Source organism: Contarinia nasturtii, unplaced genomic scaffold (genome assembly GCF_009176525.2).
Source record: "Contarinia nasturtii isolate CC-2019 unplaced genomic scaffold, AAFC_CNas_1.1 Cnas_scaffold_695, whole genome shotgun sequence".
NCBI classification, from domain to species: domain Eukaryota; kingdom Metazoa; phylum Arthropoda; class Insecta; order Diptera; family Cecidomyiidae; genus Contarinia; species Contarinia nasturtii.
In genome coordinates, this window is record NW_022198046.1 from 5,628,333 (window position 1) to 5,654,798 (window position 26,466).

A 26,466-nucleotide genomic window follows, 5' to 3' on the forward strand; every position below is an offset into this window, starting at 1 on the left:
CGGGGTAAACCGACGCATTTTTCTCGAGGTAAATCAATGCACCTGTTTTTCGCGATTTGAAGCATATTTTTATCAGAGTATCATTGTTTTTTGTTATATTTTAAATTTTATCATGTTCTTTTTCTGTTCAGAGGAAAGAAAAGAGGTATATAGCAAAGAATGGGGCAGCTCTAGACAATATATTGAGATATTTTCATGCAGCTGATTCAGCTTGTGAATCACTTTGATGGGATGAAATGGAGTGAAAACAATAAAGGTGATTGTAATAGATATGAAAGCACTTATATTGCTTGTATTATTTGCACTTCATTATTTCTTTAAAAAATATTATTCTTCTCAATTTGTACTTATTTTCACATTTCTATCTATTTTCAATTCATATTTTAATGCCATTATAATAAAAAAACATAGCTGAAACATAAAAGACCATGTTCGTATGGCTATGACTGCTTGTATTTGTAACAATTAGATTTAAATAAAATGAAAATTGGGCTGCGTCGGTTTACCCCGAAAATCGAGTTTCAAAAAAAAAAAATGGTAATATATTTTTCGGGAATAATCTAATCGCATACCATCAAAGTGCTTTATCAAAATATGCGCATTTTAACTACCTACAATATGGTACAATTAATAGCCCGAATACTTGAATGAGTTACGAGATATTTGAAGAAAATCAAAAGTTCGTCGGTTTACCCCGTCTTCCCCTAACAAGTGGTTTATGAAAAAATGTGAAAAAAGGTAATTTCTTCTTATATTGGAGTAAAACTATGTTTATATTCAAATAGTGCGAGGTCTTTTCCCTGTCTGGTCAGTGATTGTTAAAAGGTTCGATAATATTTTTTCCGCAATTATATTAACGTCTACTAATCGACTTTCGTCCGATTAGTTGGTACGTTATCATTAGAATAATATTTATCACTTTAGAAACGAAAAAAATTACATATTGATAACGATTTATTGATTATTGAATTCTATATATATTTTTATGTTTCATTTATTCTCAGGTATTCAACGAAAATGTTTCGACATAGCTTTAATAGTCATTTTAACATATTATTGATTTAGTTGTTTGAATCTACTGTGTTTTACGTTTGCATTATTATTAAAACATCAATATTATAAATAAATCTAACAATTCTCAAAAAATATAAAATTCATTGGATTAAAATGAACCTCACTTCAAAATGACACAGTTTTATTATTATATACAAACTTGCATATTAGGCGAAATTAAAAAAAGCCATATGGTAGAATGTAAACACTTAATTGAATAAACATTTGGTTTAATGAAAAATGAAAAAAAGGCATATGTATTTTTAGTTTCAATCAAAACCTCAAATAAGCTACAGCTTACATAGACCATAGAGTGACCCATTTACGTTTTCGCTAATTGAATTTTTGCTTGGTTAAGTCAATTTTTTTTTAATAAAATCCAAAAAAAAAACTGCCTGTGTCCGCTCGATGAATAAAAATCCAAAAAGTAGCATACATGTTATCTAATCAGCATCCGTTTTTAAATTCATAAGCAAAAGCAGGACAAAGCTTTCGATTCTCATAGATTAATTTTAATTTAAATAACTAAATCATTTCATTTGTAAATCATCTTTTTTAGACGATAACCATGCGCCGAAATTTGACTAGCCTGTTCAAATTCATGTTGCTGTATGCACTGATGGTTTTTTTGACAATATTTCTATATAAAACATTCTTTTCATCACATCATCTCATGCATTCACTGGCCAGTGCAAGGCGTTCAATTCATCCTCGACAAGGTTCATTTTATATGAATAGTGTAAAAAATGAGGTATAATCACTTAAAAATTTCTATACCATCACTGAAGAATTAAAAGTTGCTATTCCATTCTTTTTACCCTAGTTAAAAAAATTTAAACAATTGAAAATAGATTGGCACGATTATAAATTGATTGAAGCAGAAAAATTACGACATGGTATCGGCGAACATGGTATCGCCGCTTTTTTATCACCAGATTTGGAAGACGAACGCAAACAACTATTTGATCAAAACGGATTCAATGCACTGCTTAGTGATAAAATTGCACTTAATCGATCTGTTAAAGATATTCGCCATAAAGAGTGTGTAATTTTTAATGATTCTCATGATTTAATATTTAATTAATTTTATTTTATTTAAACTAACTAGCTGCGCAAAATTGAAATACTTAAAAGATTTGCCAACCGTGAGCATAATTGTTCCATTTTTTAATGAACATTGGAGCACACTTTTACGTACAGTTTACAGTGTACTGAATCGATCACCACCAGAGTTGATTATGGAAATTATTTTAGTAGACGATGCTAGTAATAAGCAATTTTTAAAGAGAAAACTCGATCAATATGTTGCAAAATATTTGCCAAAAGTCAAAATTATTCGGTTGAACGAAAGATCAGGGTTGATAGTGGCACGTTTAGCCGGAGCTAAGGGTATAAAACAAATATTAATACCGAAAAACAAAATAAATAACAACCGTAATAATTTTATCTCTTCTCCAGCTGCGAATGGTGACGTTTTAATCTTTTTAGATTCGCACACCGAAGCGAATACAAACTGGTTACCACCATTATTGGGTAAATTAATCTAATATATTTGTATACAAAATAGTTGTAATCTATTTGTTCGCGAAACTACTATTTGTCCTGTTTTAGAGCCCATTGCTGAAAATTATAAAGTATGCGTGTGTCCATTCATCGATATTATTAGTTACGATACCTTCGAATATCGAGCACAAGATGAAGGTGCGAGAGGTGCATTTGATTGGCAATTTTTCTACAAACGGCTACCTTTACTGCCTGAAGATTTAGCGCATCCAACGCGACCATTTAAAAGTCCAAGTAAGATTGAATGAAATACTCTAAGTCTGATATTAAGTTTATATTTTACGTTACATCGTATTTTTAGTAATGGCTGGCGGTTTATTCGCAATAAGTGCCCGATTTTTCTGGGAATTGGGAGGTTACGATGATGGATTGGATATTTGGGGTAAAGTTTTAAAAAATACGTGAAACTCTAAAAGTTTTTTAAGTGAATATATCTATTTCAGGTGGTGAACAATATGAGTTAAGTTTCAAAATTTGGCAATGTGGGGGAGAAATGTATGATGCTCCTTGTTCACGTGTTGGTCATATTTATAGGGGAGGTGGTGTACCACAGCCAACTGGAAGAAGAGGCGACTTTCTGCATAAGGTGGTCGATAGTTTTTCATTGGTTTTTAATTTCGACGTATTCATGTTCTTTCTTTATCTCAGAATTACAAACGTGTTGCGGAAGTCTGGATGGATGAGTATAAAGAATATTTATATCAGCGTAATCCTGAAAAATATTTAAGTATTGACGCCGGCAATTTGACAGAACAAAAAGCAATACGTGAAAAACTGCAGTGCAAATCGTTTAAATGGTTCATGGAAGAAATTGCATTTGATTTGCCAAAAAAATATCCACTGGTAGAGCCGCCTGATTTTGCCTCTGGAGTTATACAAAGTGAATCACATCCAAATCTGTGTGTCGACTCATTGAATCATGGTATTGGCCAAGAGTTCGGCTTATACACGTGTGCTGAAAATCATAAACGACCGCAATTAAATCAATTCTTCGTTTTATCTTGGCACAAAGACATAAGAGTACACGGCACAACAAAGTGTTGGGATGTTTCAACGTCATATACAAACGCACCAATTATTTTTTACAATTGTCATGGGAAAAAAGGAAATCAGCTCTGGAAATATAATATCGTAAGAATTATTCATAATATTTTGGATTACATAATATAATATTTTTTTCGAATTTTACGTTTCGTAATCGATTAAATTATCTTAACGTGTCTGTAGGAAAAAAAGTGGGTTCAACATAATGATCGGTGCTTGGACTTTGATGCAAAAACCATGAAAATCTTTGTAAACCAATGCGATGCCAATAATCCAAATATGACATGGAACTTTGGTTTTGTTAACGCAACAGCGCTACATCAGTTTGATCAAATCAATACATAAAATTGCAAATCTATGTTACATTTTTCGTTGTGTATTATCATCAATTATTATTATACTAAAAGACAAATATAAAGATATTTTTAATTAAATATTATTGATAAAACTATGATTACTGTAACGGTGAGATAAAAAAAACGCTGCTTACAAATGCTTTTTCGTTTATTTTTTTAAACCGACAGAGGTCGGAACGTATGTATGAATTGAATGTAAAAATTCAATTGTTTATACTATGACTTTTTTCAAATGTGCTATATGAAGCATTATCGATTAAATTTGATTAACTTTTTGAAGAAAATTGTTGATTGCATGTGAATTAACATCCCTCAATGCTTTTTCTAGGGCAATCGCATCGAGGTGCGCTAAAAAGCCATTAGCTTCTAAAAGTTTCAGGATGTCGTTGACATGATTTTTAATTTTTTGAAACAACTTTTCCAAAAAAATGAAAAAGGTAACACGCACATTTGACACAAACACTACTGATTGTGACGCTATCGAACTAAGAAGATCCTTTGCAACTGATATTGACATGGCATGACATTGAATGAATCGAGTGGTGAAGATCAAAACAGCATTATACAGTTCATTTCAATCGGCTTCCAATTGTACCTCTGTTCCCAAGCACGTTTGAATTATGTCCATCAAATCGACAGTTTCATTTGACAGACAATCAACGAAATTTTCTGCAAAGATATAGAAATATTGGAATGAACTGTTCATTGAAGAAAAATAGTTTGTTTTTAGTGTAGTTACCGAGAATTTCGAGTGCAGCCGTGACTGTTCGAGCTGTCGAATCTGGAGCAGTTAAAATTTCATACGTTTCTTTAATCCAGTCTGATCTTTTTTTCAATTTCAATGAACTTTTTGGGACTTGATAATTGGCGGGTAATTTCCTTCGCGGCTGCAATTCGTATGTACAATTCTGCATGACTCGAAACGTAGTCAGCGAATTTATTCAAAAGCTGCACAGAGAACAACTCGTCAACAAGGCAAAAATAACAAACGATTCACAACAAATTTGAAATTGTATTTACCTTTTGAATCGCTTCTTTCTAGAAGGGAATTATAGATCGAATCTTCCATTATTGACCTAAAAACGATTTAACAATTGTAAATGAACAAACGAATGAAAAAACGAAACTGCAGTTTGACGTTTGGCGCGAAATGTGAAAATCAAATGTTTACAGTGAAGTTGGTCTTAGTTATGTTTATGGTTCACATTTGTGAATACGTATGGTTCACACAACATAAAGCATATAAAAAAAATCGATTTTTCAATATTTTGACGTGCTTAAATTATATTATTATATGCTCAAGTTTACCGATTTATCGTTTACATTGTTTTTCAACGAACTATTATGAAACTAGGTAAACAAAGATTTTTGTAATATTTTCTAAAATACCATCTTAAGGAAATTCTAGCGAAAAAAATGGAATATGAGAAAGTTAAAAATAAATCGGGCAAATATTCATTCAAATCAAATGATGTGATTGAAAATGTGACAATGTTAATCGAAAAAAACGCAAAAGAAATAGAAAATGCAAGCAGCATATTAGAGACAACGAAAATTACGGATTTAAATACTGACTGCATGGAAACTATTTTTGAGTATTTGGAATTTAACGACTTGTTAAATCTTGCTGAAAGCAGCAAACAATTTTATACTGCAGTATGTGAGGTCTACAAAAGGAATTTTGCCAGCCAAACACTGACAAACAATGATAGGAAAAGGTATTTCACCAATCAGTTCAAAAATGATTCGATTAAAATTGAATTGAATTTTTGTTTTTTCAGTTCTTCAAAATATGATGAGGAGAAAATGATATTAATCAAAACAAATCCATTGAAAGTCTTACGCAATTTTGGACACGTAATTAAGAATTTCGAAGTCGATTTTCGGTGGTTAAATGCAAAGCTTTGCGCTGAAATCGAAAATTATTTGGTGATATATTGCTCTGATTCATTACAACGATTATGTGTATTCCCTGATAGATCGGAAACTACTTTCAAAGATTTACAAAAACCATTGGAAAAAGTAACATATTTGAAAATAATAATTACATTAGATCAAAACATAAATCACATACAATTTCTTAATGAAAGCAATCTACCAAATGTCAACAAAATAGAGATATATTCTTACAAATTTAACACTTTTGGAGAGAGTTCGAAAAAAATTCATTTTGAAAATATTGAATATTTCAAGTATTATGGTATGCGATCTAGTAAATATCCATTTTCATTTGGAAATCTTAAGCATCTTAGGATTAGGGGTAGTTGTCAAGTAAAGGATGCATTATGCGAATTTATTGGTAACGTTAAAGATTTGAAGACATTGCAGCTTAATGAAGGTTGTGTGGATGCGGATTCGTTGTGTAAAATATTAGAGCTACAAAATGTCTTATCAAATCTTGAGGAAATACAAATCGAATGCTTATTCGTTCTAAAGTTTTCTCCTGGCGATGTTCTTCGCTTTCTGAAACATCTCAAATTACTTAGGAACAAACGACTCCATGGGAACAATATCATCAAATTTGGGTGTTGAATGGAATAATTACACAAGAGACATTGAATTTGGTATTTTTAAATTTATTGCCTATGTTTTTGAAAGAATAATTGAAAGTTGATTTTAATTGAAATAATACTGTTTGACCATTCAATATCGGTTGGGACATATTTCGATGCAAAGAAAACGAAGGAAAAAACGGAGAAAAAACACGATAGATTTCACTCCGTTATAGGTCAAGAAAATAAATTCATTTTGTATTTACTATTCAGTGTATATGGTCTTTCCATAATTCCAAGAATAATTTGATACTTTCATTTTTGATTCATTGAACTTAATTTTTTTTAAGTGAATAAATTTTATCCATGTTTCAAATACTTTAAAATGCAAGGCAAACTTACCAATTTGCCCAGAAAGTGAATGACATTTTATTTAAAAAGAATGCTCACCTTTTTACTTTTCCGCACACATAGTATTTTGTATTGGAATATATTGGTGGCATATTCGTATATATTTGTTCATATTCTTTTGCGAAGTTGTTTCGCAATCTCCCCCTAGCATCAATAGCACAACAAAGAGAATTTGCTATTGATTAAACCAAATAAAGCAAACAAACATATATGACACTTTTTGTTCGGCCGATATTGTGACTATTTATCAAAATTCACTTTATTGACATTGAACTTAAAGTGACCAAAACTATTTTTACCATTACGTTGTAGAAGACGAGCAATATTTGATTTGATTTCCATGATAGCAACTTATTTGGATGTCATGTGTGTGATGAAACATTGGTTTAAATATCAAAGTTCTTTATTTTGTTTTTAAGCAATTTTAATCTTATAGTTTATTTTTAATTGATATTAATCAAAATAAAAAGTAAATAAATTCAATTTGAAATTAGGTTTTTATTTCGTAGCGACCTTTTTCGAAGCTCGAACAGTTCGAAGTGTCATCGGGGTACACTTAAATTGAATGACACATAGCAACTGTCAAAGTCTTGGAAGAACCAGCGACTGAAAGCCTTAATTTCACTTCTCACGGAGCTATAAAATTCAAACTAAAATGATCCGAACATTTTTGATCCAAGCGAAAAAATCATTCGATTTCCCGGTGCGATTCTGCACAAATACACCGATTGTCAGAAAAGCGGGTAAATAATTAAATCTGAATTTATTTCCATGAGGTATCGTGTTCCGTGATATTTTGAGGTTATATTTGAAATTTAAAAATAAATGACCAATGCGGTAATTTCTCTGCAGATATTAATGAAGTAAGAATAGTTGGAACATTGACTAAAGAACCCTACATTCTCAAAAGTGGAACCCATTCACTTTCAATCAGAACAAATGAGTCAGATTCAAATTAGTAAGTTACCTCCCAACTTATTTCATGTTTTGTTATGATTATTTATATAAGGATAATTTTGATACGTATTATTCTTCCAAAATAGTGCTTGTCACCAAATTGATCACAATTTACTTCTTCTATTATAGTACTATTCATAATGTCCACACGAAGTTTGTATCAAATATTACACCTGGCGAACGAATTCACGTTGCCGGAAATTTCGTTTCTTCTCCAATCCAAACGAGTGATGGAAAAACTCTGACACAAAGCGTAATTAAGGCGTTTAAAACGCATGCATTGAGCAACAGTGATTCATCGGAATATTTATCTGACGACATAAATTCCATTGAAATTATCGGTAATGTTGCTTCTGATGTATTGGTCAAAGACGAATATTGCACATTTGTGGCAGCAACTCATCACCCAACATCGTAAGCATTTTTTGGAATTGTTTTTTGCTCGAAATGTTCAACTCTTTCGCGTGGTTCTAATTAAAAACATGTTGTTTATTTTTCGTTTTAGAAATGAGCAAGGTGAGACGATCTCTAAACCAAGTTTTCATCAAGTATATGTATATGATGAAGGTGTTCGGAAATACATTGAACAAAACGTCACAAGAAGAGATCGAATTCTTCTCTTCGGCAGAATTGGCCGCAGAACACACGAAGATTCAGATGGTAAACGATGGTTAACCGGTTGTATTATTCCGGAAAATGCTTTTAAAATTAAACGCCCAATAAAATCGGAAAATGAGGAAGTGTTTGAACAAAATTGAGCAATATCCAAATGGAAATATTTTTCTTCATTTAGTTCACACTAAAATAAATAGTTTCATAATGTTCGCTAGTAAAAAAATTAAATAAATACATAGTATATTTGATTACCTTTGCCCGAATGTTTCATTTTTAAGATTTTGTTTTTCCTTCTTGAATTCATTACAACAGCAATCGTTCACCCTTTTTATTTAGTTTACAGCGTTTTCATTTTTTAAATCATTAAAGAAAAAAAAATACTTTTGAAATTAAAACCATTAGAGCGCACCTGCGTTCGGTATTCTACTTGTCTCTCACATTTGTTCTGAAATCAAACCCATAGTAACGGATGACAAAGGTGAGTAAATGCGGCCAAAATTCGTCGACAAACTCCGAAATGTACTTCTTTTTTGGACTCACAAAAATGTTGTCCAGAGATTTAAAAGAAACTTATTTAAAAAATGGAGCGTCACTTATTGAACTACCGTTCTTCGTGTATACAGAAAAATGACACTGGAAATTTCTACGAAAAAAGTTAAAAATTTTATGCCTTTCCTTTTATTTTTCGACACTATTGGTTGTACCATTTAAGCAATCCGTTGAATTGGATACTACCGTTCATAAAACTATTCAATAGTTCACACAATGGAAATAATACAAATACAGCTGATCTCCCGTATACAATGAGTGAGTTAAGCAAATTAAGAAGCAATAATACATGGCATGTATTAAGTTGGAGTTAATAGTATAACAAATGCGCCGGTACCAAAAAATATATATTTTTTCACTTTTTTTCTATTTTTGTCATGCAAATATCCAATTCAATTTCGACGAGAATAAAAATACTGAAAAAAAGTAACAAATGAAATATTTCATAAAAAAGTTTAAAAACATTCGTTTTGAACAGAGTTCAATGGATTTTTTACAAAAAAATGTGGAACACTTCATGCTTTTGCGTGTCATCCGTGGAAATTTTGAAAAAAAAAATTTGTTTTTTTCGTTATGGTTCCAGCGCATTCGGTTAGCCCCTAATTTTTGGATTTTCGTTGCTAATTTTTGGATTTTCGGTTAGCCCCTCATGCGCCGGGACCATAACGAAAAAAAAATTAAAAAATTAAAAAATTAAATCCGTCAAATTAATTGCGTCATCCTTACGCAGGGGCCATGCTAATCTTCTCTGTATCGTTCCAATTTTAGTATATGTTCTCCACAAGGGAGAACGAATATAAACTATTTCAGATCGCATATACAGTGTGTCATCCTATATTTGTAGACACACGAAAAAAAGTTTCGTTTTTATGTCAAATCCACGGATGCTTTATTTAAAATCTACATACAAAGAGTTGCATTGTTCACATTGGAGTTCGCAAAAATTGTTGTGATCACACAATCGAAATGTGTACAAATAGTAACTATTTATAGGCACTGTTAATATAGTATTACTTTAGCGGCAGCGTTTTCTACTCTCTGACAAGAACTAATGCAATGGTTACTAGATTTGTAATTAGCCACTCGCACTGTGTTTGTTATTGTGTATGTTAAGAACATGAATAAAAAGAAATTCAGAAGAGCGTCAGTAAGAGCGCACACGCACGGTGGTAGTACAATCGATTGATTTTTAATAGAAAAAGAAAAAAATATTCGCTTGCTAAAAGTGGTATTCTTTTTATTATTTTATAAATGCGCTAGTTTTATAAACTATACGGTATCTATATCTATAAAGCATCATATTTTCAATTTCAATATTGAGCATTGTTAGTGTTTACATGTTCATTCTGAACATTCGGTCCATGGTCATATGTGGACGGCGCATTGGTCCCATTTTTATGCCCATCGGTTGCATTTTGTCCATTTGCATTCGCATCATCATCATATAGTCCATATTCATGTGCGTATCAGCATCCATGTGGAACATATCATATATGTATTTCATCATTTTTTCATGAATCATCTTTGCTTCGTTCATTTTATGGTTCATCATATGGTCGTACATTTGTTTTATCATTTCTGGGCACACGTTCATAGCAGCCATTGACATAGCTTCCATACCTGAATTGGAACAGAAAAATCATAATGCTGTTAGATAATTTCACATTTTAATCATAATATTTTAGAGTAGTATACCTTGTGACATGCATGCCATCATTGATGACATTGTTCCGCAGATCATGTTCATGTGTGGCATCATTTGTTTGCACATCATCATCATGTCCATGTTATCGTGGCAATAGTAGACACCAGCGAACATTGGGCATTCCCGTTCCATCATTTTCATCATGCGCATCATGTCCACTGCGAATATGGATTTGATATTAGAATCGATTTTACCATAACGAAGAAAACACCGAATGAAATGTTTATTCTTTTGAATACTTACTATGTACACCAGTCATCATTGGCATGTGGTAGTACATCATTGGACGAGTTGGGCAGTGCTTCATGACGTCTTTCATGTACATCATCAAGTCTTCTTCAGTCATTGGTTTGTAGCACATGTCTGGCATTATCATGACGCAGTCGACCTGCATTTTTTCGCAATGTTCAGCCATCATGTAAACGCTTGGCAGGTCCGTGCCGCCGATGTTAACCATCATGGTCATGCCGTGTTTGCGGGTGGCTTCGTGCCATTTTTCAGTCATCTGCATACGTTCTTGCATGGTCATGCACATACCCTCGCCAGTAATGGTGTTAATAGCAACTCCCTGCATTCCCATTGATTTCATGTATTGACAGTATTTGTCAACCATATTCATGTTGATTGAACGTGTCCTATAAAGAAAAAATAGCACTTCACATTAGAATGAATTCAGCGAACATACTTTTTAACTTATTATTAACTTACTTGTCATCCATGAATGGAGTGAAAACTAAAGTTGGAAGAGAAAAAAAGAAGAAAAGTGTTGAGAGAATATTGCAAATAATGCATTTTTCAAATGTTAATTTAAAATTTAACTGAAATTTTCAAAGTACTTAGAAAAAATATATTTAAAAAAAATTCTACGTACCTGGGACCATCATTCCCTTGAAGCAGAAGTCGGTTTTCATCTTGGAGGTTTTTTTTGTTTTGTTTTGTAACTCTTGCAATCGATCTGAATGGATCGTCAAAGTGAATTGATGAGAGTGGCTCGCTTGGGGGATATTTATACCAAAAGAAATCGTTATCTTTCTTGTTAAACAGTTCTTTTTCAAGTACTAAGTTCAAATTGATGATGCAATTTTGATCACGTTGTCAATAAATTTTTGGTGGCGATAATGAAAAAAATACGAATATGCGCTTAGCGAAATAAAGTAAGCTATTGAAAAAGTCAAAATGATAGCATAAATCATGTACTCAGTTTTTGTGTATTGATAACGATTAATAAATTGTATTAAATTCAAAGCGGTAGCTATTTCTAGAACAGCCGGAGACAATTTCAATTTAAATTCCAGTCAAATAGATCAAACGAATGACAGTAAATAGAGCAAAAGATAGTATTGCACCAATCTCAGAAAAATGTGATTTTATTTATTTTTATTTTGCATTCAGTTTGTTTGAATTATGTAAAGAGAAATGTTGCGCAAAAAGTCCAAAGATTATTTCAATGAAGACACAATTTTTTAAAGTCATTTTTAAAGTGGATGTTCAACGAATGATTTAAAAAGAACATGTTTGTTGTTCACATTTTTGGTCGTATTACACAATTTGTGCTTTTTAATTCAAACAAACCATAGTCGGCGTAATCATAATTTAAGTCGATTGAATGTCAATGCAAAATTATCAAATATTTTTTATGTAAATAAACATGAAAATCGATTCTTTTTTAATTCTTTTAGTGCCGTGTAAAAGTAAGTTTGATCGTTCATAAGAACTTCGGTTGGAACTTTGCATCTTAATTTGTAATTTCAAGTATAATATCAATAATTTACCATATCGACTAGATTTAAATTTATTTTTCTCAATTGATCTGAAAAATGTTTAAATCTTCAGGTGGTACAATTTTTTTCTTCATCATCTCGAATTTTTAATTACATTATATTCCGAATTTAGAACATCAGAAATTATATCAACAAAGTTGAGAAAAATAAATCAAAAACTGAAGATAACAGAATTAATTATTATCAACATAAGATCAACAAAATCATCTTCTATTAATCCGTCAGAGAAACTGAATGGTAAACATTATAAAATGCCATTTTTACCGTGGTCGAAAACGGTTTCATTGTAAAATTGCCAAGAAGAATCGTTGTTGTCGCAATTTTACAATGAAACTGTCTTAGACTAGGGTAAAAATTGCATTTTATAATATTTACCACTCAGTTTGCTCCGTTCAATTTCTCTGAGAAGAAAAGCAAATTCACAACCCAAGCCATAGCTTCTGAGCAGGGGTCCGAGGGGTTGTATTACCCCCTCCCCCCTGGAGAACAGCTTTGGGAATTACCCCCTTAGAAATTTAATTTTTTTGAGAAGAATATTCTTTCGATTTGCTAAGAATTTTCTCGAAAAATGTGAAGACCTTTTTTTTTGCTCTTCACTTTCAAAAACGGGAGAAAATATTCAATTTTGCTAGGGTTATTTGGAGAAGAAAATCTTTAAATTTGCTAAAAAAGTTTTGTAGAAGAAAACTGACGTTTTTCAATTTGTTTATAATCGTACGTTGTGTGATATGCCGCAGTTAATGATGCTTGATTCGTTTTAATGAACAATTATGATTTCAATAGAATTTCACACTCCAACTGGAACGATCGATTTGTTTCAAGTCATGTTTAGTGAACAAATTATCTAGTATGAGGATTCAATCAATTTTCAGTCTCCTTTGGACAATCGTTTAAAGCATTTGGATCGACACGAATAATTCAACATCGATTGGAACATATCGTAGCCAATAAAGAACTCGTTTTTCCCAGAGATACTCAAAAACATGCTTTTAAGAAATGGCAAAAATGGACCTATAGAGGGAAATATAGTGTGAAACGGATGTGTGATATGTGTAGCATATTTGAATCATAAAAACCAAAAAAAAAAATCTTTAAAACCATTTGGGCACAAGACTTTCAGAAAATCTTGCAAATCACCCTTTAATTTTTTGTTGTTTTTTTTTTTTTTACTTTTTGAGCTATTTATTCATCGAGTATAAGAAATTAATTTAATAAGAATCATTTGTTTGCTAATCGAAAAGTTAGTAAAAGCGTGGAATTTATTGAAAATGTTTTTCTGCTTATAGTACTTTTAGTTGTATTCATTTGGTTCACAATACGCTAATATATTTTCTTTTGTCACAAAATAATTTGTTATTCAGATTATTAACCTGTATGAACATTTTTTTTCGTTTGCAAAATTGTTTAATTTTTTTTAAATGCATTTATATTATAAAATCTAGCGCATTATATTTCGAATTTTGGTGTTTGAGTATTCGTCCGTTGGTGTTTACATATTCATCCAGAACATTCGGGTCATGGTCATATGTGGACGGCGCATTGGTCCCATTTTTATGCCCATCGGTTGCATTTTGTCCATTTGCATTCGCATCATCATCATCCAGTCCATATTCAAGTGCATATCAGCATCCATGTGGAACATATCATATATATATTTCATCATTTTTTCATGAATCATCTTTGCTTCGTTCATTTTATGGTTCATCATATGGTCGTACATTTGTTTCATCATTTCTGGGCACACGTTCATAGCAGCCATTGAGATGGCGTCCATGCCTAAGAAAGAAAAGAGACAATAGAACATATTTGTTATATCATAATTTAGTAATTGTGGTACGGTTCCAGTTTTTTTTTAAATACCTTGTGACATGCATGCCATCATTGATGACATTGTTCCGCAGATCATGTTCATGTGTGGCATCATTTGTTTGCACATCATCATCATGTCCATGTTATCGTGGCAATAGTAGACACCAGCGAACATTGGGCATTCCCGTTCCATCATTTTCATCATGCGCATCATGTCCACTGCGAATATGAATTTGATATTAGAATCGATCTTACCATAACGAAGAAAACACCGAATGAAATGTTTATTCTTTTGAATACTTACTATGTACACCAGTCATCATTGGCATGTGGTAGTACATCATTGGACGAGTTGGGCAGTGCTTCATGACGTCTTTCATGTACATCATCAAGTCTTCTTCAGTCATTGGTTTATAGCACATGTCTGGCATCATCATGACGCAGTCGACCTTCATTTTTTCGCAATGTTCAGCCATCATGTAAACGCTTGGCAGGTCCGTGCCGCCGATGTTAACCATCATGGTCATGCCGTGTTTGCGGGTGGCTTCGTGCCATTTTTCAGTCATCTGCATACGTTCTTGCATGGTCATACACATACCCTCGCCAGTAATGGTGTTAACAGCAACTCCCTGCATTCCCATTGATTTCATGTATTGACAGTACTTGTCAACCATATTCATGTTGATTGAACGTGTCCTAAAAAGAAAAAAACAGCACCTCACATTAGAATGAATTCAGCGAACATACTTTTTAACTTATTATTAAACAAGAACAACTTACTTGTCATCCATGAATGGAGTGAAAACTAAAGTTGGAAGAGAAAAAGAAGAAAAATATTGAGAGAATATTGCAAATAATACATTTTTCAAATGTTAATTTAAAATTTAACTGCAATTTTCAAAGTCCTTTTAGAAAATATATTTAAAAAAAATTCTACGTACCTGGGACCATCATTCCCTTGAAGCAGAAGTCGGTTTTCATCTTGGCGGTTTTTTTTGTTTTGTTTTGTAACTCTTGCAATCGATCTGAATGGATTGTGAAAGTGAATTGATGAGAGTGGCTCGCTTGGGGGATATTTATACCAAAATGATTATCAAATTTGTCGTTAGTTTCATTTTTTCGCAGTAAATAATAAACGATGCATTTTTTTAATCATGTTTTGAATGTATTTTTCGTGCGATAATGACAAAAATGAAGATGACTTATAATGCGCTTAGCAAAACAATAAAAAAGTCAAATTGAATTGATAGCAAAAAAAATTACGCACTCAACGCTGGGGCATTGATAGCTACAAAATATATTTGAATTTGATAAACTGCACGGACATAAAATATATGCACGTTGCCCTCAGTTATTGAGGATCAATAGAAAAGATAAGGTTTTTTCGCACTTATTAGACGAACAATGGGATCAATTTTCCACAGAAGTGGGCCATATTAAGCAAGTAGCATTTATAATTGACAAATCTTTCCAGAAATTGCAAAGTAATTGAAACCTTTTAACCATTTCACAAGGTGCTTTTTCAATTATCCCCTCTCATGATCTTTCTAAATATCACACATTGTATGTCGATTTTGTGCATTACATAGATATAGATTTCGATCCAATTTAACTGTATTCAGGTATTTTATTTGAAAAACTTATTTTTCTATCAGCAATTTTGTTCGCTATTGTCTATTAAACAATTCCTATGTGTGAATAGCGATATTTACGGGTGGGATATTCCATGATAAGAATTTTACAGTGAAAAATATTTATTCGATTGGCTAAAAAAACAAGATTTCTTCTGATAGAATCGAGCGTAAAACCATTCGAAATAATATTCAGTGGAAAAAAACGGGTTTGTTTATATTTTTTTCGTTTGTAATCAAGTCTATTGGTAATATTACGATGACCTCAGATGCTAGTGAATACACATATATACGCCTCTTTAATCAAGTTGATTGGCTTTGTTTTTATAATACGTGATGTTGAGTCCATACAATCTATTACGTGATCATCTCCAATGAACGGTGTAAACAAGCAACTTCCTTCATTTCTTTTTGCTCTAGAATCTAATTCCTTCATTATTTATAGATTCACTGTGAGTTTTTGCTACAATGTTGAGGGCGTGGATGAATAGATTAAAATGTAAAAATCAAATGGTACCATTTTTTTTTGTAAGCTCAGAGCATTCTTTGTTCCGACTTATTCTATATCAAATTCACGCTGTGCAAGATTTTTTTAATTTTTATTTGAAGCTGATGACTTCGAAGACAATTCAGATAGCCCACAGATCACATTTTGAAGCGGTCATTTATTTGCTACGTTGTTTGTCACTCAATCGAAGGGAAAGTACACGTAGTAATATCAAACTTCGGATGCATATGTATAGAGTCAATTAAATGATTCGAAATCTTTGAATATGCACTCGTCCAAAGTCGTCTCAATGATATTGTTCCAAATATAGGAAAAATCTGAAAAATTTCATTTAATTAGCTTCAAATTAATGGAATAAAATGTTCTTTCTCGTTACGTTGCTTTATTCGTTTTTTGCTATTGCTACACTACTTTCTCTTTCTTTTTCTATCTGTGTCTATCTCTCCATATTTTCTCTACAATCATAATTTTACCTTCTCATCACAATTTGTTTACACTTCCAATGTGGAAAAAAATCGCATTCCGCTAAAAAAGGGTGTCATTTTTTGCCGTGTTCAGCGATCTCGTGACGACAAAAACGTGAAATCTCTTCTTTTTTTCAAAATTCACGTAAAACTCGATAGCAAAAAGTGATTTATTTACGATGCAATTACATTTTTTGCTTCGATCCGATGTGTTCATTCAGCTGTTTGTGCCATAGAAAAAATGATTGAAAAAATTATCTCTTCGTCGAAAGTAGGAAAAAATGCACATAAAAAAAATATCAGCAGGTTGCATAATTTACGGCGCTATTTCAATGAACGCGTATATAAGACGGTACTTAAAGATTCAATTTCTCTCTTGTTGATGTGCAAGCAGTGTAATTAGAGAATTTTGTGAGTCAGAAGCTTCTGTGTGTAATAAACCTGTCTTAATGTAATTAGACAATTAGAGTCAAACAGCGGCGTCTCTGCGAATATATATACTTGCATTTCGATACTACAAAGCACATTAAACAATGTCTCGCTGAAAATCAATTAAACTGCAAAAATTCAAGACTGAGAAAAAAAAGTCGACATGGCATTTTGTTATAGATATATTTTGTGAGTTTATTTTGACAGTAATAGTTCCAATACTACGTATTCATATGAATTGTTTTATGGATTTGTTCTATACTCTATGAATGTATCTAATAGATTTGTGTCTATATATGTTGTATGTATGTGTTTGTGTTTGAAATTAGAAGTAAATATTGTTTATCGATAATTTGCATAAACATAATTTTGCTTTCTTTCTCTTTTCATTTCATTAAATATATTAGAATTGTACGTAAAAATCTTTGATCTTATCTCGAGAAAGAACGAAAAGAGAGTAGAATTAATTTAAAAAAAGGGGTGTGTGAGTTACTTATATTAAAAAAAAATTCTTAAAAAATAAGAAAAAGAAGTGAGAAAAAAGGAGGATTAAAAACTATTATTGATTTTTAAATCGATAAATAAAATGATTTTCAAAGAGAAAAAAACGATCAATAATCATTGATAATATTAACATAAATATATTACCATTTGATAACAGATTTTCGATAGAATTATTTCTTATCTTTAGTTGAATTTTTTTTTGTATTTTTTTGTCATCTTATTCATTAAAATAAAGAAATAAGTAAAATAATGTGTGGAATAAAGATTTATTTAAATTGATAATAGTTCATTGTTTATTAACGATCAGGAATTGGTGAAGATTCCCTGAAAGCTGCTTGATTTTGTTTTGTGTTTAAATCTTTGGTTTTTATTTTGTCCGCTTTAAATTGTATCTGGGTATGTTGCGGACAATTTCGATGGTAAAAATTGACTCTTTCGGATGATTTTTTTTTTTCGGGATGGTCGAAGGAATTTCCTCAAAAGAATTTCACTACTTGGATCTTCTGGCCGTTTAACATCAATTTTTGTTATTTGTTTTAACTAGAAATTCGAATACTCTCATAATAGATTTGTGTTGTTTTTTTTTTTGAAATTTGTAAAATTACAATTAAATGACATTCATAAAACAATTAATATGATTAAATATTTGTTTGCATGTTCTTTTTCTGTCATTTGATAACATTCAATTTAAAAACATATTTTCTTTTTCTCATAGTTAGCTTGGCATAGTTAATAATAATCTTTGTTAATTTAATTTTGTTTTAACATCGATGCTAAATTTGTTTGGTTAATTTGGTTTGTCATTTTGTTCAGATGTGTGTGTGTGTTTTTCCTATTACTTTATTAGTGTCATATTCCATGTTTGGGTTTCAAAACCATTCCAAAAGACATTATTTCCATCGAACCATTTGTCAACCCTGTTCGCAATTTAACTATATTATAATCTCTTGCACATGTTTTCTCTCTTTTTTATTACTTTTGCTAAATGTTACTATTATTCTTGACTCCAAAACATTAATTTCGATAAATTTATTTTGTTGAATAGTTTTCTAAAGCTAACACATCATATATATGTAGGTATCAAATAACATTTTGAAATTGATTTATTTAGAATTTGGCATTTGACATGGAATCTCAAAATAGTGGTTTTCTTTGTTCATTTGCTAATTTTAGCAATAAAATAGACATTCAACATTGAGATTCGTACGATGAGAAAAAGAAAAAGAAAAAAAATGTCCAATTTTGAGAAGATGTTAAACGGACTTGGTTGGTTAGAATTAAGGTGGTGTGTACTTTTGTGTGAGTGTGGTTAATCGTGTTTTAGGGTATGATTATTTTTTTCTGATTTAAAATTTGTCTTATGCTTAAAAATGTGCATCGTTCATCATGCAAATTTATCGATAAAATGTCATTCAAACCATCTTTCTCGATGAACAATCAATTTGCAAACACTATCTTATCTTAGAATCGTTGAAAGAAAAACAAAACGTTTTGCCTACGCTACAGTCATTACAGAAAATCTGTCTTATGTTTTCTTTCTCTCTTTCTAAAAAAAACCATAAATGTAAATAACTTTTTCTATCAATTTTCTTTTACATTAAAATATTAAATTGTTATTTTTTTGATTGCACTGTCTGGGTTGTTTTAATGTTGCACACGAATGCATCTAGTAATTTCTATGAAGTTTTCTCCTCTCATTTTTCTCCTTCAATATTGTGTGAAAAGTACGATTATTACAAATATTTATACACTTATTGAATAAACACTATATAAATGACAATTAGAGCTCGTCTACACCGTTCTTTTTTGGGGGCACATATGTGTTGAATTGCCATGCAAACAAAAAAAAAACAGTGGTAATTTTATCTGGTGCATTGATTTCGTTTGTGTGTTATATGCATTTTGCATATCACGATTTTTATGTGTGAGTGTGATTGAGTGAGTGTATGTTTTACTAAATAGATGTGCTATTGAATGTGTGCGATATTATTGTGATCTTTTTTCAATTGTTTTATGTCAGAATCATTTCTTTTTCCTAATTCTAATACGGATCATTTATCTCTATGACAAAATGTTTTCATTCCATTTTTGTTTTCATATTCGCTATGCGATTCGAAATTTATTTTGCGAACGAAAGACGCCGCACATGCATCAGTTGAAGCTCAGTTCCTGCGTTGTTCCGTTGTTTTTGTCTCTGACTATAATTCATATCCAGCCTATTTACATGGGAGAAATTGAATGTGGCGGTGTTGTTGAGCTGGGCAAATATTCCTTAAGCAAATCGCGTAATCGTAGAATTTCTTTGCCAGCCGCTGCTAAATCACCTTGTAATGATAATTCACGTTCACGCAGTCGTTTTATGTCCCTCTGGCATGTCTATTTTAAAATAATTAACGAGATTTGTTAAATGAAATTGATTCAATTGAAAGATGATGGGAATGCAAAAAAAAGACAAATTAAAAATACTCACCACATTCTGTCGCAAAAGATCCAACTTATCACATTTCAATCGTGTTACTTCCTGTTTTAAACCATCGATTTGCATATTTGCCTCTGGCGGCACCATCATATTATTCGATGCAACCACACCATCTAAGCACAACGAGCATGCTTTTGTTGTTGCTTCAGCCGATGACATTGATTCCAAACCAGTATCGGAATCCACATACGTAGCTCCACCATCTAAATTAGTGAATACTTTGAGAATAAGTCATAACGTACAAAGAAGAAATTTTCCGATTAGCATACGGCGCATTGATTTTTATGTTTGCGGAGAAAAACTAAACAAATACAACATTTATCCAGTTTCCACAACATCAAACGGCATGCATGCATTTAACAATCAATGTAAAAGACTATCAAACAATAAAAAAAAATAGAAACATGTCTTACCCATTGGATCGAGCTCAACACTGTTCAAACTGGAATCGTCACTCGTTTCGGACATTGTTGCAGTCATTGGACCGTTGCCGTTATTATTCAAATTGTTGTTGATATTATTTGAATTGTGGTTCGATTGGCTTTGGCTGTTGTTGTTATTATTGTTATTATTTCCGCAAAATGGTCCGCGTGATGTGATGTCAGGCGACGATGATGACGAATCGTTGGTTGACTTTTTCGAATCGCTTTTGTTTGAATTTGAGCGAGCGATCTATTTGGCATACAATTAAATACATATATTTTATTTTAGATTAAAATCAATTCCAAAAAGTGTGAACAAAACAACCAGAGAAAATGATGTCATAATTGACTGTGACCTACCTGAATATTTTCCATAATTGTCGCTTCTTTCGATCCTTTTTTGGTATTATAATTGATGCGATTTGCTTCGGTTGCAACATTTGCATCAACACTTTGTGACCGTACTCGTGAGATTAGCGCTTTTTTAACGGTATCAATGAACCTTGAACCAGCATTACTGCTGTCGGATTTCGGCGTATCGGGAGCAGGTGACGTGGCACCGCCCGAACTCAAATCGGCTCCTAAAAAGTCACGCGTTTTTTCTTTTAGTTCTTCCACTAAATTTTGTAAAAGTGATGTACGCGTTCTCAATTCAAGCCGTGCAAATTTATCAGCTTTGTAGCATGCATTTTCCGCATTGATTAATTTTGTGAGTAAAAATTCTTTGAGTTCGGCACCTCTTCGAAAAACGGCCGGATTTGGTAATGTTGGACCAAAGAATGGAACATCATCGCGTGCGGTAACGGAAATTTTGTATCGTGTATTCGGTGTATTTGGTTCGAGCGGTTGAATCACGATAAACGCATGCAAAAAGTGGCTGGCAATCATATCAGGCGAAAATGGTGTATTCGATTCTTGGAATACAATGGCAACAATGTCATTGCCAATGTGTCGTTTACGTTGCAACTGCTGTGGATCACCTTCGGTGAACGGGAGCATTGTTGATACATGGAACATAATTTCACGTTCTTTGTATACTTCATAAATGGCTTGGTCGCCCGTATGACCATTTTGTATATCCAAACCGCCACGATAGCCTTTATGATCTTTCAATCGAATTCGTTGGCCCAACATATCCAAAAATTCATCAAATGCCGGCGATGTGTTATTGTTTCCAAAAAGTTCTTCTTCGGTTGTTTGACCGTGTCGTTGATACAATATACCAAATTTAAAATTCGACACAAGCACATGCTCATCGTAGGCGGCAATCATTCCCGATGCTTTTGGACACATAACTGGCATAAAATTGTCCACATTGATTTGTTCATTTAACAAGCGTGCCATTCGGATTGGTGATGGGTTATTTCCCAAACATGAAACCGGTATAATTTCATGCATGGTGCCCGTTTTTAATCGCAATAAAATTCTGATATGTTCTTGGTTTGCGACATTTTCCGCTTTGATCGATAAGAGAACCGGCCCCAGTTGATCATCATGACCCACAAGATTTGAATGTTCTCGATTTATGTAGAAACGGCGATAGCATTTTGCGGTGTCGTCCGTTTCAAATTTACTGCGCCATGCGTTATGCGGCAAAACTGGATTGCCGAGTGTATCGAATGCGCATTCGTGGTCCGTTCCATCGACCCAATAGCCGCCGTTATTCGGCAGCACAATCATTGAATATGGGCCTGGTTTGGCAAGTGTCTCTTCGAGTAGCCGTTGTGATGCCGGTATTGTCGATATTATCGATGATGATTGCGAACTAACCGATGACTGTGAATGATATTGATGATGGCCATTTGACAATTGATGATGCAATTGTGGTGATGCCGGCGTTGAACCCGATTGTGATATAGAATGTTTCAATTGTTTATGTGATGCATATTGGCCGTTTGACGGTAAGCTGCTCGATTCAATGCCACCATGTGGATTTGGTACACGCTCCTCACGTGATCCCTGTTCAAAATGAAAAACAAAAACACCAAATTAGAAAATGAATTTTTTATGGTTTTGTTGACAATGTGTGGAAAATCAAGCTCAAGGTATTCAACCTTGAATTTGAAGTGGATAAAGGGGAAGGGTTGATTTATTATGCAAATTTGAATTTTGTTCGGTTGTGTATATGGAAAGAAATGTTGAAAACAAGGTTTTTGTATCGATTTGTTTATACATTTGTGTTTTTCTTTTTTTTTCTCCAGTATTGTCCGTTAATGCGAAAACATTGCATGAATGCGAGAAATTTAAATCTCAAACAATCTCAGCCTCACCCACGAGCACAATTCATACACACATACACACGAATATATCAACTCCACCACTATCTAATTTAGTCGATGGGTTAAATTAGCACACGCCATAAAGTCATCTTTGACCTTCGACAGCAAATCAACTGAATGAAAATAAAATTAAAAAAACAACAACACGCGGTTAGTAAAAAATTATGGCATTTATGCCACAGCTCCATGTAACCTTCGAAAGGCTCGGCTTTGATTAACAACGCGACATGTCTATGTCAAGGTGGCAATTTTATGCCATACATTTTCACGCATGTAAGCGATAACACTGTCACATTCATCATAAGAATTCACTGTGTAGTTTTTTATGGCATTTCTATGCTAACCGACTATATGCGCTCCAAATTCCATTCTTATCAGCTCAGTTTGTTTACTTTGTGACAACAGCCAATATAATAGCTTGAATGTGTCTTTGAAATGTTGGGCACAAATGCGATTATTCCACATAAATTCACCGGCGCACACACTTTTACGAGGGTTGCTCCATAATTTTTTTTAAAAACATATATAACACAGTTGTTTTTTGTCGAAAATGGTTTTATTGTTTTTCAAAATATTCCCCGAGATGATCGATACACTTTTGCATTCGATGAAACCATTTGTCATAGCATTCGTGCCACTCCGAAACTGATATCTCCAAAACGTGTGTTTTGAACGCTTCAACTGCTTCTTCTGGTGTCGAAAATCGTTGACCACGTAGTTTTTTCTTCACGCTTGGGAACAAAAAAAAGTCATTGGGTGCCAGGTCAGGACTGTACGGTGGATGACCCATCAGTTCGATGTTTTGACCGGTCAAAAATCGAGTAGTTTGAAAAGATGTGTGAGAGCTCGCATTATCGTGATGAAGAATTATTTTGCGACGGTGGTTGTTTTTTCTTATTTCACCAAACACTTCGGGCAAACAAATGGTGGTATACCAATCAGAATTGACGGTCTTACGATCCTCTAGTGGAACGGTTGCCACATGACCACTTCTCCCGAAAAAACAGGCGACCATTCGCTTCGAAGTGCTTCTTGCTCGAACAACTTTCGTTGGGTTATCTTCATTTTGGAAGACCCATACAGTCGACTGCTGTTTCGTTTCGGGCTCATAGGCATATATCCACGATTCGTCACCAGTGACGATTTTATTATCGTCTTTTGAAGCACCACGATTGAATTTCTTGAGCATTTCTTTACACCAACTCACACGAGCCATTTTTTGTTCATCGGTCAATTTATGTGGGATCCAACGAGAGCAAATCTTTTTTACGGCTAAATGTTCATGCAAAATTGTATGTATGCTGTGGGATGAAATGCCCAAAGATGCCTCAATCTCACGGTAGGTCACATGACGATCTTCCATAATCAGTTTTCTGACAGCATCGATGTTTTGTGGCACAACAGCCGATTTTGGACGACCTGTATGAAACTCGTCTTTGAGCGAACTACGACCGCAACGGAATTCTCGGTACCAGTTATAAATTGTCTGAAGGGTTGGTGCTTCATTGCCAAAGGCCAAATGAAGTCGATCGAAACACTGTTGTTGAGATAATTTACTTCGAAAATCGTAGTAAATCATTTTACGAAAATCTTCACGTGTAAAATTCATTTTTTTGTTGAGTCGCAGTTTACCAGTCACTGTAAACAATACAAATAGCGTTCGTACGACAAAAGGTTCAGGGCACGAATACATACCAAAACATCAAACTTTACGAATATGACAATGGTTTACATCGGGCAACACTATAAGTACCATTTTAAAAAAAATTATGGAGCAACCTACGTACCTATTTAACCATTTTGATGTGTGCCTGTTGCGATATACAATCTATTGTTAAAGATTAATTTTCATAAAACCATATTTTTGTTACATAAAAAGACATACGTTTTACCCCAAAAGACAAATCGAGAGCACACCAAAAAAAAAAAAAATCGTGACCAAATTGAAATCTCATCTGTCCATCGTTGTGCCATTTATGATGAGTCATAATCATTTTCATTGGCAATTGCCAATATGAGATGTTCGTGATATTTGACCATAAATAAATTTCCATGACATGAACAAAAACAGTCCGATTTTCCTGTGCTCTAGAATATTTGGAGCCGAATATGACTAATAAAGAATGCTTTGTGCTGGTTTTCATTCTGTCTGTGAAATATCGATTCGCTTTGTTTAATTGATGGCTGTTGAAAAAAAACACAACGCCACAATTTTACGAACAAAAAAGCCGAAAACGAGTAAGACAATGGAGCCGCTGTCTGCAGTTTATAGCATAGATATTTCCTTTAATACTTCTCTCTCTCTTTATCTCTCTCGGTGAGCGTGGGTTCTTGAAAAATGATGAATATGCGGGCTCAGTTTTTGGTATTAAACTGTAATTTCCCACCGCCACAAATTCACATCACTTGCAAGACACATGCCCATTTGCATATCGTAATCTATCAAACATAAAACAATCGTAAAACTTTTACTCAAGACAAAACGCAACCAATTCAAATTGCACGCACTCTGTCCCGACTAAATTCCACGGACGGAATTAGTAATTATGAGCATAAACACACTTCATGCAATGCACAAATCTTCTTGCCACAAATTACCATACAATTGCCGATGTTGACGTTGAAAATAACGATGTCGCAAGTTTATATGTACACTTCGGGAAAATGTTTGAATTATATTATTGTTTAAAGAGTAACTTGTTCCGTGGGTGATAAACATCGCAAACATGCACGCACACACACACACATTGCACATTCTCCAAATCACGAAATAGAAACGATTTGGCTCTTTGTTTAAACTAACAAAAACCAAACAAAAATAAAGTCAGAATTCTGATGGTTGAATCTCACATTCGAAAGTGTAACATTGTAATTCGTGATTTTAAATACATTCTAATGAGCACAAGAAAAATGTTATGCACAAATACGAAAAGAAAACACAAAGATTCAACGGCTAAATTCAAATGACTTCTTTAGAACATAAAAAAGATGTCGAATGATACCAATAAAATAACGTGTTGCGGATCATAAAACGTAAGCTACCGTTGGAATACTCAATATGAATGGCAAAGAATTAATCATCATCAACAAAATGTATAAAAAGTCATTACATTTTTAAAATGTGATTGTCTCATGAATATATGGCTATCATGGGCAAATATTACTTTAGTGGATAGAATCATTCTTAACGAAGCAAATGAAATTTAATTGAAGAAAAATGTTACACAAAGAGAAAGGAATGGGGGGGAAACGGAAGAAAATCATATTTTAAAGTTTGTTTTTTTTTTGTGTATCGAACACGCAACAATGCCAACGGGTGAAGAATTGGCTCTTGGGAATCTCTCCATTCTCCCTCTGGTTTCATTTCAATGGGTTCACAAATTGTGATGTGTTGTGGTGCTATAAGGTAATAATA

General features: G+C 33.0%; 6 protein-coding genes, 1 long non-coding RNA gene and 1 other non-coding gene across 12 annotated transcripts in view; 3 read left to right on the forward strand and 5 right to left on the reverse strand.

Annotated features, from left to right (window-relative positions):
* The first annotated feature begins 1,331 nt into the window (after positions 1 to 1,331).
* LOC116341372 (N-acetylgalactosaminyltransferase 6-like) lies at positions 1,332 to 4,094 on the forward strand. Its single transcript, XM_031768381.1, has 10 exons — positions 1,332 to 1,405; positions 1,613 to 1,804; positions 1,877 to 2,094; positions 2,162 to 2,442; positions 2,512 to 2,586; positions 2,665 to 2,850; positions 2,918 to 2,998; positions 3,060 to 3,202; positions 3,265 to 3,747; positions 3,844 to 4,094. Exons 2-10 carry the CDS (start codon positions 1,622 to 1,624, stop codon positions 4,003 to 4,005), a joined length of 1,812 nt encoding a protein of 603 aa, XP_031624241.1. The 5' UTR covers positions 1,332 to 1,405; positions 1,613 to 1,621; the 3' UTR covers positions 4,006 to 4,094.
* Positions 4,095 to 4,129: 35 nt separating this feature from the next.
* On the reverse strand, positions 4,130 to 5,149 carry LOC116341373. The gene is made up of 3 exons (XR_004201155.1): positions 5,037 to 5,149; positions 4,756 to 4,964; positions 4,130 to 4,685 (listed from the first exon to the last, which is right to left on the reverse strand). It is a non-coding gene; the product is annotated as an uncharacterized LOC116341373 (long non-coding RNA).
* A 147-nt stretch (positions 5,150 to 5,296) lies between these two features.
* Positions 5,297 to 7,276, forward strand: LOC116340859. Its single transcript, XM_031767578.1, has 2 exons — positions 5,297 to 5,734; positions 5,798 to 7,276. Exons 1-2 carry the CDS (start codon positions 5,433 to 5,435, stop codon positions 6,546 to 6,548), a joined length of 1,053 nt encoding a protein of 350 aa, XP_031623438.1. The 5' UTR covers positions 5,297 to 5,432; the 3' UTR covers positions 6,549 to 7,276.
* A 193-nt stretch (positions 7,277 to 7,469) lies between these two features.
* Positions 7,470 to 8,747, forward strand: LOC116340860. The gene is made up of 4 exons (XM_031767580.1): positions 7,470 to 7,662; positions 7,772 to 7,877; positions 8,006 to 8,290; positions 8,382 to 8,747. The coding sequence occupies exons 1-4, from the start codon at positions 7,575 to 7,577 to the stop codon at positions 8,632 to 8,634; spliced, it is 732 nt and encodes a 243-aa protein (XP_031623440.1). The 5' UTR covers positions 7,470 to 7,574; the 3' UTR covers positions 8,635 to 8,747.
* A 977-nt stretch (positions 8,748 to 9,724) lies between these two features.
* Positions 9,725 to 9,832, reverse strand: LOC116341474. Its single transcript, XR_004201166.1, has one exon. It is a non-coding gene; the product is annotated as a U6 spliceosomal RNA (small nuclear RNA).
* Positions 9,833 to 10,251: 419 nt separating this feature from the next.
* Positions 10,252 to 11,729, reverse strand: LOC116340926 (N-acetylneuraminate lyase B-like). The gene is made up of 5 exons (XM_031767681.1): positions 11,617 to 11,729; positions 11,454 to 11,478; positions 10,989 to 11,380; positions 10,736 to 10,903; positions 10,252 to 10,660 (listed from the first exon to the last, which is right to left on the reverse strand). The coding sequence occupies exons 1-5, from the start codon at positions 11,654 to 11,656 to the stop codon at positions 10,374 to 10,376; spliced, it is 912 nt and encodes a 303-aa protein (XP_031623541.1). The 5' UTR covers positions 11,657 to 11,729; the 3' UTR covers positions 10,252 to 10,373.
* Positions 11,730 to 13,767: 2,038 nt separating this feature from the next.
* Positions 13,768 to 15,388, reverse strand: LOC116340872 (N-acetylneuraminate lyase B-like). The gene is made up of 5 exons (XM_031767598.1): positions 15,277 to 15,388; positions 15,116 to 15,140; positions 14,640 to 15,031; positions 14,387 to 14,554; positions 13,768 to 14,302 (listed from the first exon to the last, which is right to left on the reverse strand). Exons 1-5 carry the CDS (start codon positions 15,314 to 15,316, stop codon positions 14,016 to 14,018), a joined length of 912 nt encoding a protein of 303 aa, XP_031623458.1. The 5' UTR covers positions 15,317 to 15,388; the 3' UTR covers positions 13,768 to 14,015.
* Positions 15,389 to 18,314: 2,926 nt separating this feature from the next.
* Positions 18,315 to 26,466, reverse strand: part of LOC116340488 (rap1 GTPase-activating protein 1) — a 137,403-nt gene continuing 129,251 nt past the window's right edge. For 4 of the 5 annotated variants that reach the window (XM_031767015.1, XM_031767019.1, XM_031767018.1 and 1 more), the window contains 4 exons: positions 21,133 to 22,731; positions 20,764 to 21,022; positions 20,342 to 20,568; positions 18,315 to 20,247 (listed from right to left, as the gene is read on the reverse strand). In XM_031767015.1, coding sequence (XP_031622875.1) covers positions 20,092 to 20,247; positions 20,342 to 20,568; positions 20,764 to 21,022; positions 21,133 to 22,731 — 2,241 coding nt within the window. In that variant the 3' untranslated portion in view covers positions 18,315 to 20,091. The remainder of the gene's footprint in view (positions 20,248 to 20,341; positions 20,569 to 20,763; positions 21,023 to 21,132; positions 22,732 to 26,466) is intronic. The other variant, XM_031767016.1, reaches the window with a different exon arrangement.